Raw genomic sequence first — 13,694 nt, 5'->3', positions numbered from 1 at the left:
CAATCTCTCATCATAAGACAGCCCTCTCATCCCAAGAATTAATCTAGTGAACCTGTGTTGTACCGCCTCCAAGGCAAGTCTATCCTTCCTTAGATAAGGAGACCAAAACTGTGCACAGTACTCCAGGTGTGGTCTCACCAAGGCCCCGTACAATTGTAGCACGACTTCCTTAGTCTTATACTCCAACCCCCTTGTAATAAATGACAACAGACCACTTGCCTTATTGCTTGCTGTACCTGCATACTAGCTTTCTGTGTTTCTTGCACAAGGACACCCAAATCTCTCAACACCAACATTTAAAAGTTTCTCACCATTTAAAAATATTCTGTTTCTATTTTTCCTACCAAAGTGAATAACCTCACTTTTCCCTACATTATACTCCATCTGTCACCTTCCTGCCCAGTCACTAAGTCCATCTATATCCCTTTGCAAACTCCTTGTGTTCCACCTAGTTTTTTATCATCAGCAAACTTGGATACAGTACACTCGGTCCCTTCATCTAGGTCATTAATATAGATTGTAAATAGCTGAGGTCCCAGCACTGATCCTTGCGGCACCCAATGCCAACCTGAAAAAGACCCGTTTATTCCTACTCTCTGTTTTCTGTCTGTTAACCAATCCTCGATTCATGCTAATACATTACTTCCAATCCCATGATCACTTATCTTGTGTAATAACCTTTTATGTCGTCATCATAGACAGTCCCTCGAAATCGATGAAGACTTGCTTCCACTCTAAAAGTGAGTTCTCAGGTGACTGAACAGTCCAATACGGCAATTACAGTCTCTGTCACAGGTGGGACAGACAATCGTTGAAGGAAAGGGTGGGTGGGGAGTCTGGTTTGCCGCACGCTCCTTCCGCTGCCTGCACTTGTTTTCTGCATGCTCTTGGCGACAAGACTCGAGGTGCTCAGCGCCCTCCAATCCCATGATCACTTATCTTGTGTAATAACCTTTTATGTGGCACCTTATTGAATGCCATTTGGAAATCCAAACATACAACATCTACTGTTCCCCTTTATCTACCCTGTTAGTTATATCCTCAAAAAAGTCTAATAAATTTGCCAAACACGATTTCCCTTTCATAAAACCACGTTGACTCGACCTAATCATGTTATGATGATCTAAGTGCCCTGACAATGCTTCCACAACAACGGATTCCAGCATTTTCCTGACGACTGATGCCAGGCTAAGTGGCCTGTGGTTCCCTGTTTTCTCCCTCACTCTTTCTTGAATAGCGGTGTTACAATTGCGACTATCCAAACCGCTGGGACTGTTCTGGTATACAGGCAATTTTGAAAGATCAAAATTCCTGCAGTTCACAGCTCATTCAACCCAGCAAGTTCCTCTCCACAATTCAGCATCTATTTGTTTCTTCCCTCCCCCCCACACCGCCCCCGACCCCCAACTCTCTTTCCCCCTCCCCCAGCTCGCTCTCCCCTCCCCCAGTTCGCTCTCACCTCCCCCAGCTCGCTCTCCCCCTCCCCCAGCTCTCTCACCCCACACGCCCGTGCATTTGCCCCCTCCCCCGTGCTCTCGCCCCCTCCACCGCGCTCTCGCCCCCGCCCCCACGCTCTCTCGCCCCCTCCCCCCGCTCTATCGCCCCCACCCCCCGCTCTCTCGCCCCCTCCCCCTGCTCGCTCGCCCCTCTTCCTCCTCACTCGCTCGCCCCTCTTCCCCATCCCTCGCTCACCCCTCTTCCCCCTCCCCGCTCTTTCTCCCCTCTCCCCCCGCCCCCCGCACCCCCCGGCTCGCTCTCCTCCTCCCCCTACTCTCTATCCACGCCAACTGTGACCGAGACCGACATCCATCAGTTTCCAGCTGGCAGGAGGCAGGGTGAAATACGGAATGGACCTGTTAGTGACCTTTAACCCCGCAGATTGTCAGTGGTGCGGAGTTTTTCCCGTCGTCTTTCCAACCCGGATCGAAGATGGGAAAGATTCTCTCAGTGAAAGTGTGGATGAAAGTGTGGAGATGGGACATGTTGTCCGCATTGTAAAATGACACCAGTCCACTTTCATAGTCCAGGTACACCCCGATCTTCTGGGGCTTCACACTCGGGGTGAGAGGGGTCTCAGAGGGGGAGGTGCGGACACAATAGCCACTTCTGAGATCCAACGCCACAGTCCAGTATCCGGTCTCTGGGCTCGGGGTGAAATCCCCTTTCCTCCTGGCAGACTCTCGCGCCACTCCGATCTCCCACTCAGTCTTGTTCCCCACCTCCGCCTCCCAGTAGTGTCTCCCTGAGGTGAATCCCTCCGATCCCAGGACAAAGGGCCAGTAATCAAACCTCTCCGGGGTGTCAGGGAGCCGCTGCCGTTTGTCTCTGAGTCTCAGACTGGTCCAGCCCTCAGACAGGATGAGCCAGGGACTCGCTGTGTTCGGATCCAGAGTCAGAGAGGCTGGAGCTGGGGGAAAGTTAAAGTAACACAGTCAGTGATTTAGTTTACATAAGAACATAAGAAATCGGAGCAGGAGTAGGCCATATGGCCCCTCGAGCTTACTCCACCATTCAATAAGATCATGGTTGATCTGATCATGGACTCAGCTCCACTTCCACGTCCACTCCCCTTATCCCCTTATCGTTTAAGATAATGTCTATTTATGTCTTAAATTTATTCAATGTTCCTGCTTCCACATCTCTCTGAGGCAGCGAATTCTACAGATTTATCTCTGTTTTAAATGTGCGGCCCCTTATTCTAAAATCATGCCCTCTAGTTGTACAGACCTCCAAACAGTAGTAGTGATGTTGGGGAGGGCATCAAACATGAAATTAGGGGTGCATGCAATAAAGGTGCAGCAGTTATAATGGGTGACTTTAATATGCACATAGATTGGGTTAACCAAACTGGAAGCAATACGGTGGAGGAGGATTTCCAGGAGTGCATAAGGGATGGTTTTTTAGACCAATATGTCGAGGAACCAACTTGGAGGGAGGCCATCTTAGACTGGGTGTTGTGTAATGAGTGAGGATTAATTAGCAATCTCGTTGTGCGAGGCCCCTTGGGGAAGAGTGACCATAATATGGTGGAATTCTGCATTAGGATGGAGAATGAAACAGTTAATTCAGAGACTATGGTCCAGAACTTAAAGAAGGGTAACTTTGAAGGTATGAGGCGTGAATTGGCTAGGATAGATTGGCGAATGATACTTAAGGGGTTCACTGTGGATGGGCAATGGCAGACATTTAGAGACCGCATGGATGAACTACAACAATTGTACATTCCTGTCTGGCGTAAAAATAAAAAAGGGAAGGTGGCTCAACCGTGGCTATCAAGGGAAATCAGGGATAGTATTAAAGCCAAGGAAGTGGCACACAAATTGGCCAGAAATAGCAGCGAACCCGGGGACTGGGAGAAATTTAGAACTCAGCAGAGGAGGACAAAGAGTTTGATTAGGGCAGGGAAAATGGAGTACGAGAAGAAGCTTGCAGGTAACATTAAGACGGATTGCAAAAGTTTCTATAGATATGTAAAGAGAAAAAGGTTAGTAAAGACAAACGTAGGTCCCCTGCAGTCAGGATCAGGGGAAGTCATAACGGGGAACAAAGAAATGGCGGACCAATTGAACAAGTACTTTGGTTCGGTATTCACTGAGGAGGACACAAACAACCTCCCGGATATAAAAGAGGTCGGAGGGTCTAGTAAGGAGGAGGAACTGAGGGAAATCCTTATTAGTCGGAAAATTGTGTTGGGGAAATTGATGGGATTGAAGGCCGATAAATCCCCAGGCCTGATGGACTGCATCCCAGAGTACTTAAGGAGGTGGCCTTGGAAATAGTGGATGCATTGACAGTCATTTTCCAACATTCCATTGACTCTGGATCTGTTCCTATGGAGTGGAGGGTAGCCAATGTAACCCCACTTTTTAAAAAAGGAGGGAGAGAGAAAACAGGGAATTATAGACTGGTCAGCCTGACATCGGTAGTGGGTAAAATGATGGAATCAATTATTAAGGAGGTCATAGCAGTGCATTTGGAAAGAGGTGATATGATAGGTCCAAGTCAGCATGGATTTGTGAAAGGGAAATCATGTTTGACAAATCTTCTGGAATTTTTTGAGGATGTTTCCAGTTGAGTGGATAAGGGAGAACCAGTTGATGTGGTATATTTGGACTTTCAGAAGGCTTTCGACAAGGTCCCACACAGGAGATTAATGTGCAAAGTTAAAGCACATGGGATTGAGGGTAGTGTGCTGACATGGATTGAGAACTGGTTGTCAGACAGGAAGCAAAGAGTAGGAGTAAATGGGGACTTTTCAGAATGGCAGGCAGTGACTAGTGGGGCACGCAAGGTTCTGTGCTGGGGCCCCAGCTGTTTACACTGTACATTAATGATTTAGACGAGGGGATTAAATGTAGTATCTCCAAATTTGCGGATGACACTAAGTTGGGTGGCAGTGTGAGATGCGAGGAGGATGCTATGAGGCTGCAGAGCGACTTGGATAGGTTAGGTGAGTGGGCAAATGCATGGCAGATGAAGTATAATGTGGATAAATGTGATGTTATCCACTTTGGTGGTAAAAACAGACAGACAGACTATTATCTGAATGGTGACAGATTAGGAAAAGGGGAGGTGCAAAAAGACCTGGGTGTCATGGTACATCAGTCATTGAAGGTTGGCATGCAGGTACAGCAGGCGGTTAAGAAAGCAAATGGCATGTTGGCCTTCATAGCGAGGGGATTTGAGTACAGGGGCAGGGAGGTGTTGCTACAGTTGTACAGGGCCTTGGTGAGGCCACACCTGGAGTACTGTGTACAGTTTTGGTCTCCTAACCTGAGGAAGGACATTCTTGCTATTGAGGGCGTGCAGCGAAGGTTCACCAGACTGATTCCCGGGATGGCGGGACTGACCTAACAAGAAAGACTGGATCAACTGGGCTTGTATTCACTGGAGTTCAGAAGAATGAGAGGGGACCTCATAGAAACGTTTAAAATTCTGACGGGGTTAGACAGGTTAGATTCAGGAAGAATGTTCCCAATGTTGGGGAAGTCCAGAACCAGGGGACACAGTCTAAGGATAAGGGGGAAGTCATTTAGGACCGAGATGAGGAGAAACTTCTTCACCCAGAGAGTGGTGAACCTGTGGAATTCTCTACCACAGAAAGTAGTTGAGGCCAATTCACTAAATATATTAAAAAGGGAGTTAGATGAAGTCCTTACTACTAGGGGAATCAAGGGGTATGGTGAGAAAGCAGGAATGGGGTACTGAAGTTGCATGTTCAGCCATGAACTCATTGAATGGCAGTGCAGGCTAGAAGGGCCGAATGGCCTACTCCTGCACCTATTTTCTATGTTTCTATGTTTCTATGTTTCTGGTCTCTCCTATCAGTGAAAACATCCTTTCTGCATCCACCTTGTCAAGTCCCCTTATAATCTTATACGTTTCGATAAGATCACCTCTCATTCTTCTGAATTTCAATGAGTGGAGGCCCAACCTACTCAACCTTTCCTCATAATCAACCCCCTCATCTCCAGAATCAACCAAATGAACCTTCTCTGAACTGCCTCCAATGCAAGTATATCCTTCTTTAAATACACAGACCAAAACTGTACTCAGTACTCCAGGCATGGCCTTACCAATACCCTGTACATTTGTAGCAGGGCTTCCCTGCTTTTATATTCTATCCCCCTTGCAATAAAGAGCAACATTCCATTTGCCTTCCTGATTACTTGCTGTACCTGCTAACTTTTTGTGATTCATGCACAAGGATCCACAGGTCCCTCTGTACTGCAGTACTTTGCAATTTTTCTCCATTTAAATTATAATTTGCTTTTCTATTTTTTTCTGTCAAAGTGGATAACCTCATATTTTTCCACATTATACTCCATCAGCCATATTTTTTCCCACTCACTTAGCCTGTCTATATCCCTTTGCAGATTTTGTGTATCATCCTTACAATTTGCTTTCCTAACCATCTTTGTATCATCAGCAAACTTGGCTACATTACACTCGGTCCCTTCATCCCAATCATTAATATAGATTGTAAATAGTTGAGGCCCCAACACCGATCCCTGCGGCACCTGAGTTACTGTTTGCGAACCCGAGAATGAACCATTTATCCCGACTCTCTGTTTTCTCTTAGTTAGCCAATCCTCTATTCATGCTAATATATTGCCCCCAACCCCATGAACTTTTATCTTGTGCAGTAATCTTTATGTGGCACTTATCGAATGCCTTCTGGAAATCCAAATACACCACATCCACTGGTGTCCCCTTATCCACCCTGCTAGTTACATCCTCAAAGAACTCCAGAAAATTTGTCAAACATGATTTCACTTTCTGCTTGATTGAATTATGCTTTTCCAAATGTCCTGTTACTGCTTTCTTAATAATGGACTCCAGCATTTTCCCCACAACGGATGTTAGGCTAACTGGTCTATGGTTTCATGCTTTTTGCTACTTTTTAAAATAAGGGTGTTACATTTGTGGTTTTCCAATCTGCTGGAACCGCCCCAGAATCCGGGGAATTTGGCTAGATTACAACCAATGCATCCACTATCTCTGCAGCTACTTTTAAGACCCTAGCGTGTAAGGCATCAGGTCCAGGGGACTTCTTTGGGGATAGTGATTGCTGAACGATCAGCAAGGACCTCTGTCGGGCGGGAGGAAGGAGGAGGAGAGAAGAGACAAATGGTAGGAGGAATAAGGACACCACATACTCCTGGGGAAATAAGAATCTAAGTGGGTTTGTGAAGCAAAGGGATCTAGGGCTACAGATTCACAAATCATTAAAAGTAGCAACACAAGTTAACAAGGCCAGATAATGCAAACACCAGGGTTCATTTATAGAGGAATAGAATTGAAAAATGAAGAAGTTATGTTACACTTGTATAGAAGCTTAGTTAGCCCACATTTGCTGTGCAATAGACACAGTTCTGGTCTCCACATTACACAAAGGATACAGGGGCCCTGGAGAAAAAGCAACAAAGAGTTACCCAGATCTGAGAGGTTATACCTATCAGGAAAGATTAAACAGGCTGGAGCTCTTTTCTCTGGAAAAGTGAAAACTGAGAGGTGACCTGATAGAGATTGTGGTCAAGAGGATGCTGTAATGGTCAGTAACAGAGGGGAGGTAAGGTGTGGGACTATTGTTGAATGGGGAATTGGGGTTGCATTCACTGGTACCACAGTCAGATGATTGGATCACGGACATCCCGGGCAGAAAGGGGCTGGCTGGTTCCCTCCTTCCTTCCACCTCCTCCTCTTCAGCTGCCTGCCCTCCTCTTCTACTATCATCAACACATCTTCCTCCTCCTCCTCCTCCTCAGCTGTTCACCATATGTCTGATGGTAAGAACATAAGAAATAGGAGCAGGAGTAGGCCATATGGCCCCTCGAGCCTGCTCCGTTATTTAATACAATCGTGGCTGATCCGATCATGGATTCAGGTCCACGTCCCTGCCCGCTCTCCATAAACCCTTATTGTTTAAGAAACTGTCTATTTCTGTCTTAAATATATTCAATGCACCGGCTTCCACAGCTCTCTGAGGCAGCGAATTCCTCAGGTCCACAACCCTCTGAGAGAAGAAATTTCTCCACATCTCAATTTTAAATGGGTGGCCCCTTATTCTAAGATCATGCCCCCTAGTTCTAGTCTCCCCCATCAGTGGAAACATCCTCTCTGCATCCACCTTGTCAAGCCCCCTTATACATTTCGATAAGATCACCTCTCATTCTTCTGAATTCCAATGAGTAGAGGCCCAACCTACTCAACCTTTCCTCATAAGTCAACCCCCTCATCTCTGGAATCAACCTTGTGAATCTTCTCTGAACTGCCCCCAAAGCAAGTATATGCTTTCATAAATATGGAAACCAAAACTGCATGCAGTATTCCAGGTGTGGCCTCACCAATGCCCTGTATAGCTGTAGCAAGATCTCCCTGCTTTTATACTCCATCCCCTTTGCAATAAAGGCCAAGATTCCACTGGCCTTCCTGATCACTTGTTGTACCTGCATACTATCCTTTTATGTTTCATGCACAAGAACCACCAGATCACGCTGTATTGCAGCACTTTGCAATAATTCTCCATTTAAATAATAACTTGCTCTTTGATTTCTTTCTGCCAAAATTCATGAACTCACACTTTTCAACATGATACTCCATCTGCCAAATTTTTGCCCACTCACTTAGCCTGTCTATGTCCTTTTACATATTTATTGTGTCCTCCTCACACATTGCTTTTCCTCCCATCTTTCTATCATCAGAAAACTTGGCTACGTTACACTCAGTCCTTCTTCCAAGTTGTTAATATAGATTGTATATAGTTGGGGTCCCAGCACGGATCCCTGCGGCACCCCATTAGTTACTGGTTGCCAACCAGAGAATGAACCATTTATCCCAACTGTCTGTGCTCTGTTAGTTAGCCAATCCTCTATCCATGCTAATATATTACTCCCAACTCCGTGAACTTTTATCTTGTGCAGTAACCTTTTATGTGGCACCTTGTCAAATGCCTTCTGGAAGTCCAAATACACCACATCCACTGGTTCCCCTTTATCCACCCGGTTCGTTACATCCTCAAAGAACTCCAGCAAATTTGTCAAACATGACTTCCCCTTCATAAATCCATGCTGACTCTGCCCGACCAAATTTTGCTTTTCCAAATGTCCTGCTACGGCTTCTTTAATAATGGACTCCAACATTTTCCCAACCACAGATGTTAGGCTAACTGGTCTACAGTTTCCTGCTTTTTGGCTGCCTCATTTTTTAAATAGGGGCATTACATTTGCAGTTTTCCAATCTGCTGGGACCTCCCCAGAATCCAGGGAATTTTGGTAAATTACAACCAAAGCATCCACTATCCCTGCTGCTACTTCTCTTAAGACCCTAGGATGCAAGCCATCAGGTCCAGGGGATTTATCTGCCTTTAGTCCCATTATCTCACTGAATACCACCTCCTTTGTGATTGTGATTGTGTTAAGTTCCTCCCCCTGCATAGCCCCTTGACTATCCATTGTTGGAATACTGTTAGTGTCCTCTACCATGAAGACTGATACAAAATATTAGTTCAGATTTTCTGCCATCTCCATGTTCCCCATCAGTAATTCCCCGGTTTCGTCCTCTAATGGACCAACATTTACTTTATCCATTATTTTCCTTTTTATATACATATAGAAACTCTTGCTATCCGTTTTTATATTTTGTGCGAGTTTATTTTCATAGTCTATCTTCCCTTTCTTAATCATTTTTTTAGTCATTATTTGCTGGCTTTTAAACACTTCCCAATCTTCTGTCCTCCCACTAGTTTTGGCCACTTTGTATGCCCTTGTTTTTAATTAGATACCGTCCTTTATTTCTTTAGTTAGCCATGGATGGCTATCTTTTCTCTTATACCCTTTCCTCCTCACTGGAATATATTTTTCTTGAGGGTTGTGAAATATCTCCTTCAATGTAGACCACTGTTTATCGACCATCCTACACTGTAATCTATTTTCCCAGTCCACTTTAGCCAACTCTGCACTCATACCTTCATAGTCTCCTTTATTTAAGCTTAGTACACTGGTTGGAGATCCAACTTTCTCACCCTCCATCTAAATTTGAAATTCAAATATGCTATGATCACTCATTCCAAGGGGATCCTTTACTAGGAGATTGTTTATTAACCCTGTCTCAAAACACAGGACGAGATCTAAGTTTCTAACTGTGATTTATTCAAACTGTTTACTTTTTAATTTGCCCACTCGTTCTCTGGGTTGCGTTCATGGAATCTGCTGTCGCTCGAGGGTTTACGCCCCGGGGGTCGATTTACATCGATTTCGGGCCTGAAGCAGCGCTGCTGCAGAAACAGCGCCCGGAGAGAAAGACCCGAAAACCACTGGAGACAGCGAGGGGGGGCGGGGGTCAGGGAGAGCGGGGGGTGGACTGGGGTTTCAGCGGCTGTTTCCAAAGGCCACAAGGAAAGTAGTTTTGTGAATAAAATATTTCACAGATAATCAGAGTCCAGTATAAGGAATGCGATGGAAATAAACACACTGCAATTACATCTGGAGGAGAAACTTACATTTCTAATGTTCCTGACAAATGTCTCAAAGCACTTCCCACAATGTATTACTTCACATACCCTCCGCATAAAGTAGTTGGGAGTGATTTACGTCTCACAATTGTCCGGATTTACACCGTAAACGGAGCAGTAACGAGACAAAAACAACCCGCAGTGCTTCCCACCTGGTTCCCACCAAGGCCCGCCGGGAGATTATCCCACAGCCGCGAAATAGGAATCCAGCGCTCCCGCACTAAACATGGGGGAAGCCTCGTTAGTTTATGCAAACTGGATCCCAGAATGTACATGGGACCCCAGTGCAATCTTGGTCTTCCATTGGACGGTGTGTGAGCTGTGCAAGTCCCACCCAGTGGAACAGTCTGTCGAATGGCCCAACCTGTGGTCCTTAAAGGGACCGCTGGAACCCCCACAGGGAATGATGCAAGGAGTTAGTGTCCTGGACAATATTTATCCCTCAACCAACATCATGAAAACAGGTTATCTGGTCATTATCACGTTGCTGCTTGTGGGAGCTTGCTGTGCATAAACTGGTTGTGGCTTTTCCTACATTACAACAGTGACTACACTTTAAAAACTCTTCATTGTCTGTAAAGAGCTTTGGGACGTCCTGAGGTCGTGAAAGGTCAGATATAAAAACACGTTCTTTCTATTTATTCTCTGTGTAACAGTTTCTCTGTGGCCGGGAGGTGCATGAATTGTCCTGCCCGCTGCTGGCTGCTCCTCGGCTTTGCCCCTCCGCCCCACAACCCCCACCATCCTACCTCCTCCCCCCCGGATATATTTTCCTGCCATTCTCTGAGTTTGAGACTATCACTACTTTGTTGTAGACTCTGTGACTGTGTTAAACCTCTGGATGTTTATCTTCTCTCTGCAGTTTAGGATCTTGAATACTTCAGTAAGATCACCCCAAGCCCTCCCTTATCCAGTGCAAAGACTCCTGACTTCCAGACTAGACACAGACATCAGTGATCATTTAATCCGGGGTTTGGGAGCCGGTTTAGGCCCTTCTCATCTGGATTTATAAATCATGAAAAGGAATATAGGAGATTTACCGGGGTTAATGGCGTCTATCATTTCTCTCCACGCTGTGTACTGTAAAGGGCCGTTGAACTTTCCGATAGGCAGGGCGCCATCTACTACTGACAGCACGGGATAGTCCTCACTAATCCTATAAATATTACACAGTTGATGTTATAAATTGACCGTAAACATTTTTCTGAGTTATTTTACCAAACTGTGCAGAGATTCTGTAAAGAGCATGTCCTACCTCCTCTTCCGACAAGCTTCCCCCTGAAATAAATAAAACACAAACAGTGAGGACAGTAAAAGACTTCAGGAGGACACAGGCAGGCTGGTGAAATGAGCAGACACAGGGCGGATACAATTTAACACAGAGAGTGTGAAGTGAGGCATTTTGGAAGGAAGAATGAGGAGAGACATTGTAAACTAAATGGTACAATTTTAAATGAGGTGCAGGAACAGAGAGACCTGGGGATCACATTCACAAATCTTGGAGAAGTGAGTAGGGATTTTTTGACCAATGACTTGTGATGATCTGGAATGCACTGACTGACAGGGTGCAGGAAGCAGATTTAACAGTAATTGTCAAAAGTGAATTGGATATACACGTCAAAACAAAAAAAATTGCAGTGCGATGGAAAAAGAGCAGGGGGAGTGGGACTATTTAGATTTCTCTTTCAAAGAGCCACACAGACACGATGGACCATTTGTGGTGTAGGATTCTATGGCTGTAAGTAGTCGAACATTCTGATTTGTTTCAGATACTGGAACTCAACATCAGTGCCACTCATACACACAGTGACTGTCACCCCCACCGTACCACACACACCCACACACTCACAACATGGAACCGTAACTGGATTGCAATGTGAGGTTCAGATAAATATTAAACGTGTGCAACAGGGAAATAATTACAGCAAAATCTCAAGATCAAGAAACTCATTCGCGGGATTCTGAGGACAGTGTGGCAACCGGTTAATTCGGTGACAACAACAGAACCGCCCCGGAATAGACAACACAATCGGTTTAAATCAGTTTCGAAATGTTCAGAAAATGCTGCATTTATTTCAGTTCTCATCTGTTATTTTGTGACTGCGTGAAGTTTCACTGAACTGACCCGCAATATAAACCCCACCTTCAGAAATATCAGTCCGTCCTTTTGCTCCATCTGTTTCTGCAACTTTGAGAGTTCCTCCTGAATAGAATTTAAATTCTCTTGAATTTCTCGAAGGTTTTTCTCCATTGTTTCTACAATCTTCCCCTCTTGTTCCCTGAGATCTCGGATTAAACGCTGCTCTTTCTCAGTGAGAATCTGGTGCATTTTAGTGAACTCGGATGTGATGCGGGTCTGCAGACTGCTCGACTGTTCCTACCAAATGAATTGTGAAACATAATTAATGTCCCGCGATAGAGGGAACAAAACTTACCGAGATCCCAGAAAATCAGCTCAGGGAGACCTTACCCTAACTCCGGAAATCTGCTGTTTCTGTTTTAATTCCGTTTCGAGAGCCGCCGATTTCTTCTCTGTGAGAGAATCTAAGGAAGATTTCAGCCGATCCTGGGATTGGGAGAAAATCACAGAATGAAAGTGTTAGACCATGAAAATGTGATAAAATAATCAGGTGATCCAATATGTTCTCTTTTACCTTGTAGATTCCAACAGCTTCTTTAATGGACATGAAGCGGTGCTCGCTGTGTTCCCGCGCATCCGTACAAGTGTAACAGATCAGTTTGTTGTCAGTCTCACAAAACAGCTTCAGTTCTTCCTGATGTTCCTCACAGTGAAGTTTACTTCCACTCGCTTTCGGATTCAGGTTTAATTTTCGAGCTTTCTCGGCCAGACTCGATGCGATCCGATTTACTCTGAGGTTTATTTCCTGAAACTCCTCTCTACATTCCGGGCAGGAGTTTGTCTCCTTCTTTTCCCAACATTGTGTGATACAGGAGCGGCAGAAGTTGTGCCCACACTCCAGTGAAACCGGATCGGTGAAGAAATCCAGACAAATGGGACAAATTAATTCCTCAGTCAAACTCTGGGCCCGCTGATTAGAAGCCATGCTTGAGTTTCAGCATTTCCTGATTCAATCCGCTTTCAGTTTCGATGTTGTTGCCTTGAATTCAGTTCAGCGATTTCCCGATGAATTTACTGCAATACTCAGGGAGTTATTATTATACAATAGTCTATGTACCGTCGACTTTTACACAGGGAGACAAAACCTAGAGCAGTTTGAAGGACAAACAGGGTTAGTGCACGGAGGGATGACGGTCCCTGCGGTGTTGGCAGTGGGAGGAGGGAGAGAGGGGGGGAGGAGGGAGAGAGAGGGAGGGAGGGAGGAGGCGGGGATCCAGATTCCAGTGCACTTTGCTCCAGACGGAACTCACTGCTAACCACAAACCCTCTGGTGACACACGGTGTGAGATAGAGATCCATAAACTGAATTGTGTTAATGATTTCAGCCGCTCACCCTAAAACACGAAGTGCCCTAAATGTCAGGGAATGATATCAGGTGACAGGTACACAGAAGACCCCAGGACGTCCCAAATCGCTTTAAAGCGCTCGAAGTACATTTCAGGAAGTGTAGGGACTATTGTAATGTGGAGAAACACGTCAGCCTATGTGAGCACAGCAAGCTCCCACAATGATCAAAGAAATAAATGACCAAAACCTTTGTTT

The 13,694-nt window shown here is 45.3% G+C and overlaps 1 protein-coding gene across 1 annotated transcript; it reads right to left on the bottom strand.

The window, feature by feature from the left end:
• Positions 1 to 1,754: 1,754 nt before the first annotated feature.
• Positions 1,755 to 13,303, bottom strand: LOC139229661 (zinc-binding protein A33-like). The gene is made up of 6 exons (XM_070861181.1): positions 12,667 to 13,303; positions 12,483 to 12,578; positions 12,156 to 12,389; positions 11,268 to 11,290; positions 11,053 to 11,168; positions 1,755 to 2,407 (listed from the first exon to the last, which is right to left on the bottom strand). Exons 1-6 carry the CDS (start codon positions 13,075 to 13,077, stop codon positions 1,857 to 1,859), a joined length of 1,431 nt encoding a protein of 476 aa, XP_070717282.1. The 5' UTR covers positions 13,078 to 13,303; the 3' UTR covers positions 1,755 to 1,856.
• Positions 13,304 to 13,694: the final 391 nt, after the last annotated feature.

Source organism: Pristiophorus japonicus, chromosome 19 (genome assembly GCF_044704955.1).
Source record: "Pristiophorus japonicus isolate sPriJap1 chromosome 19, sPriJap1.hap1, whole genome shotgun sequence".
In the NCBI taxonomy this organism is placed as follows: domain Eukaryota; kingdom Metazoa; phylum Chordata; class Chondrichthyes; family Pristiophoridae; genus Pristiophorus; species Pristiophorus japonicus.
The sequence above is the reverse complement of the archived record's forward strand: the minus strand, read 5'-3'. Positions and strand labels throughout refer to the sequence as shown.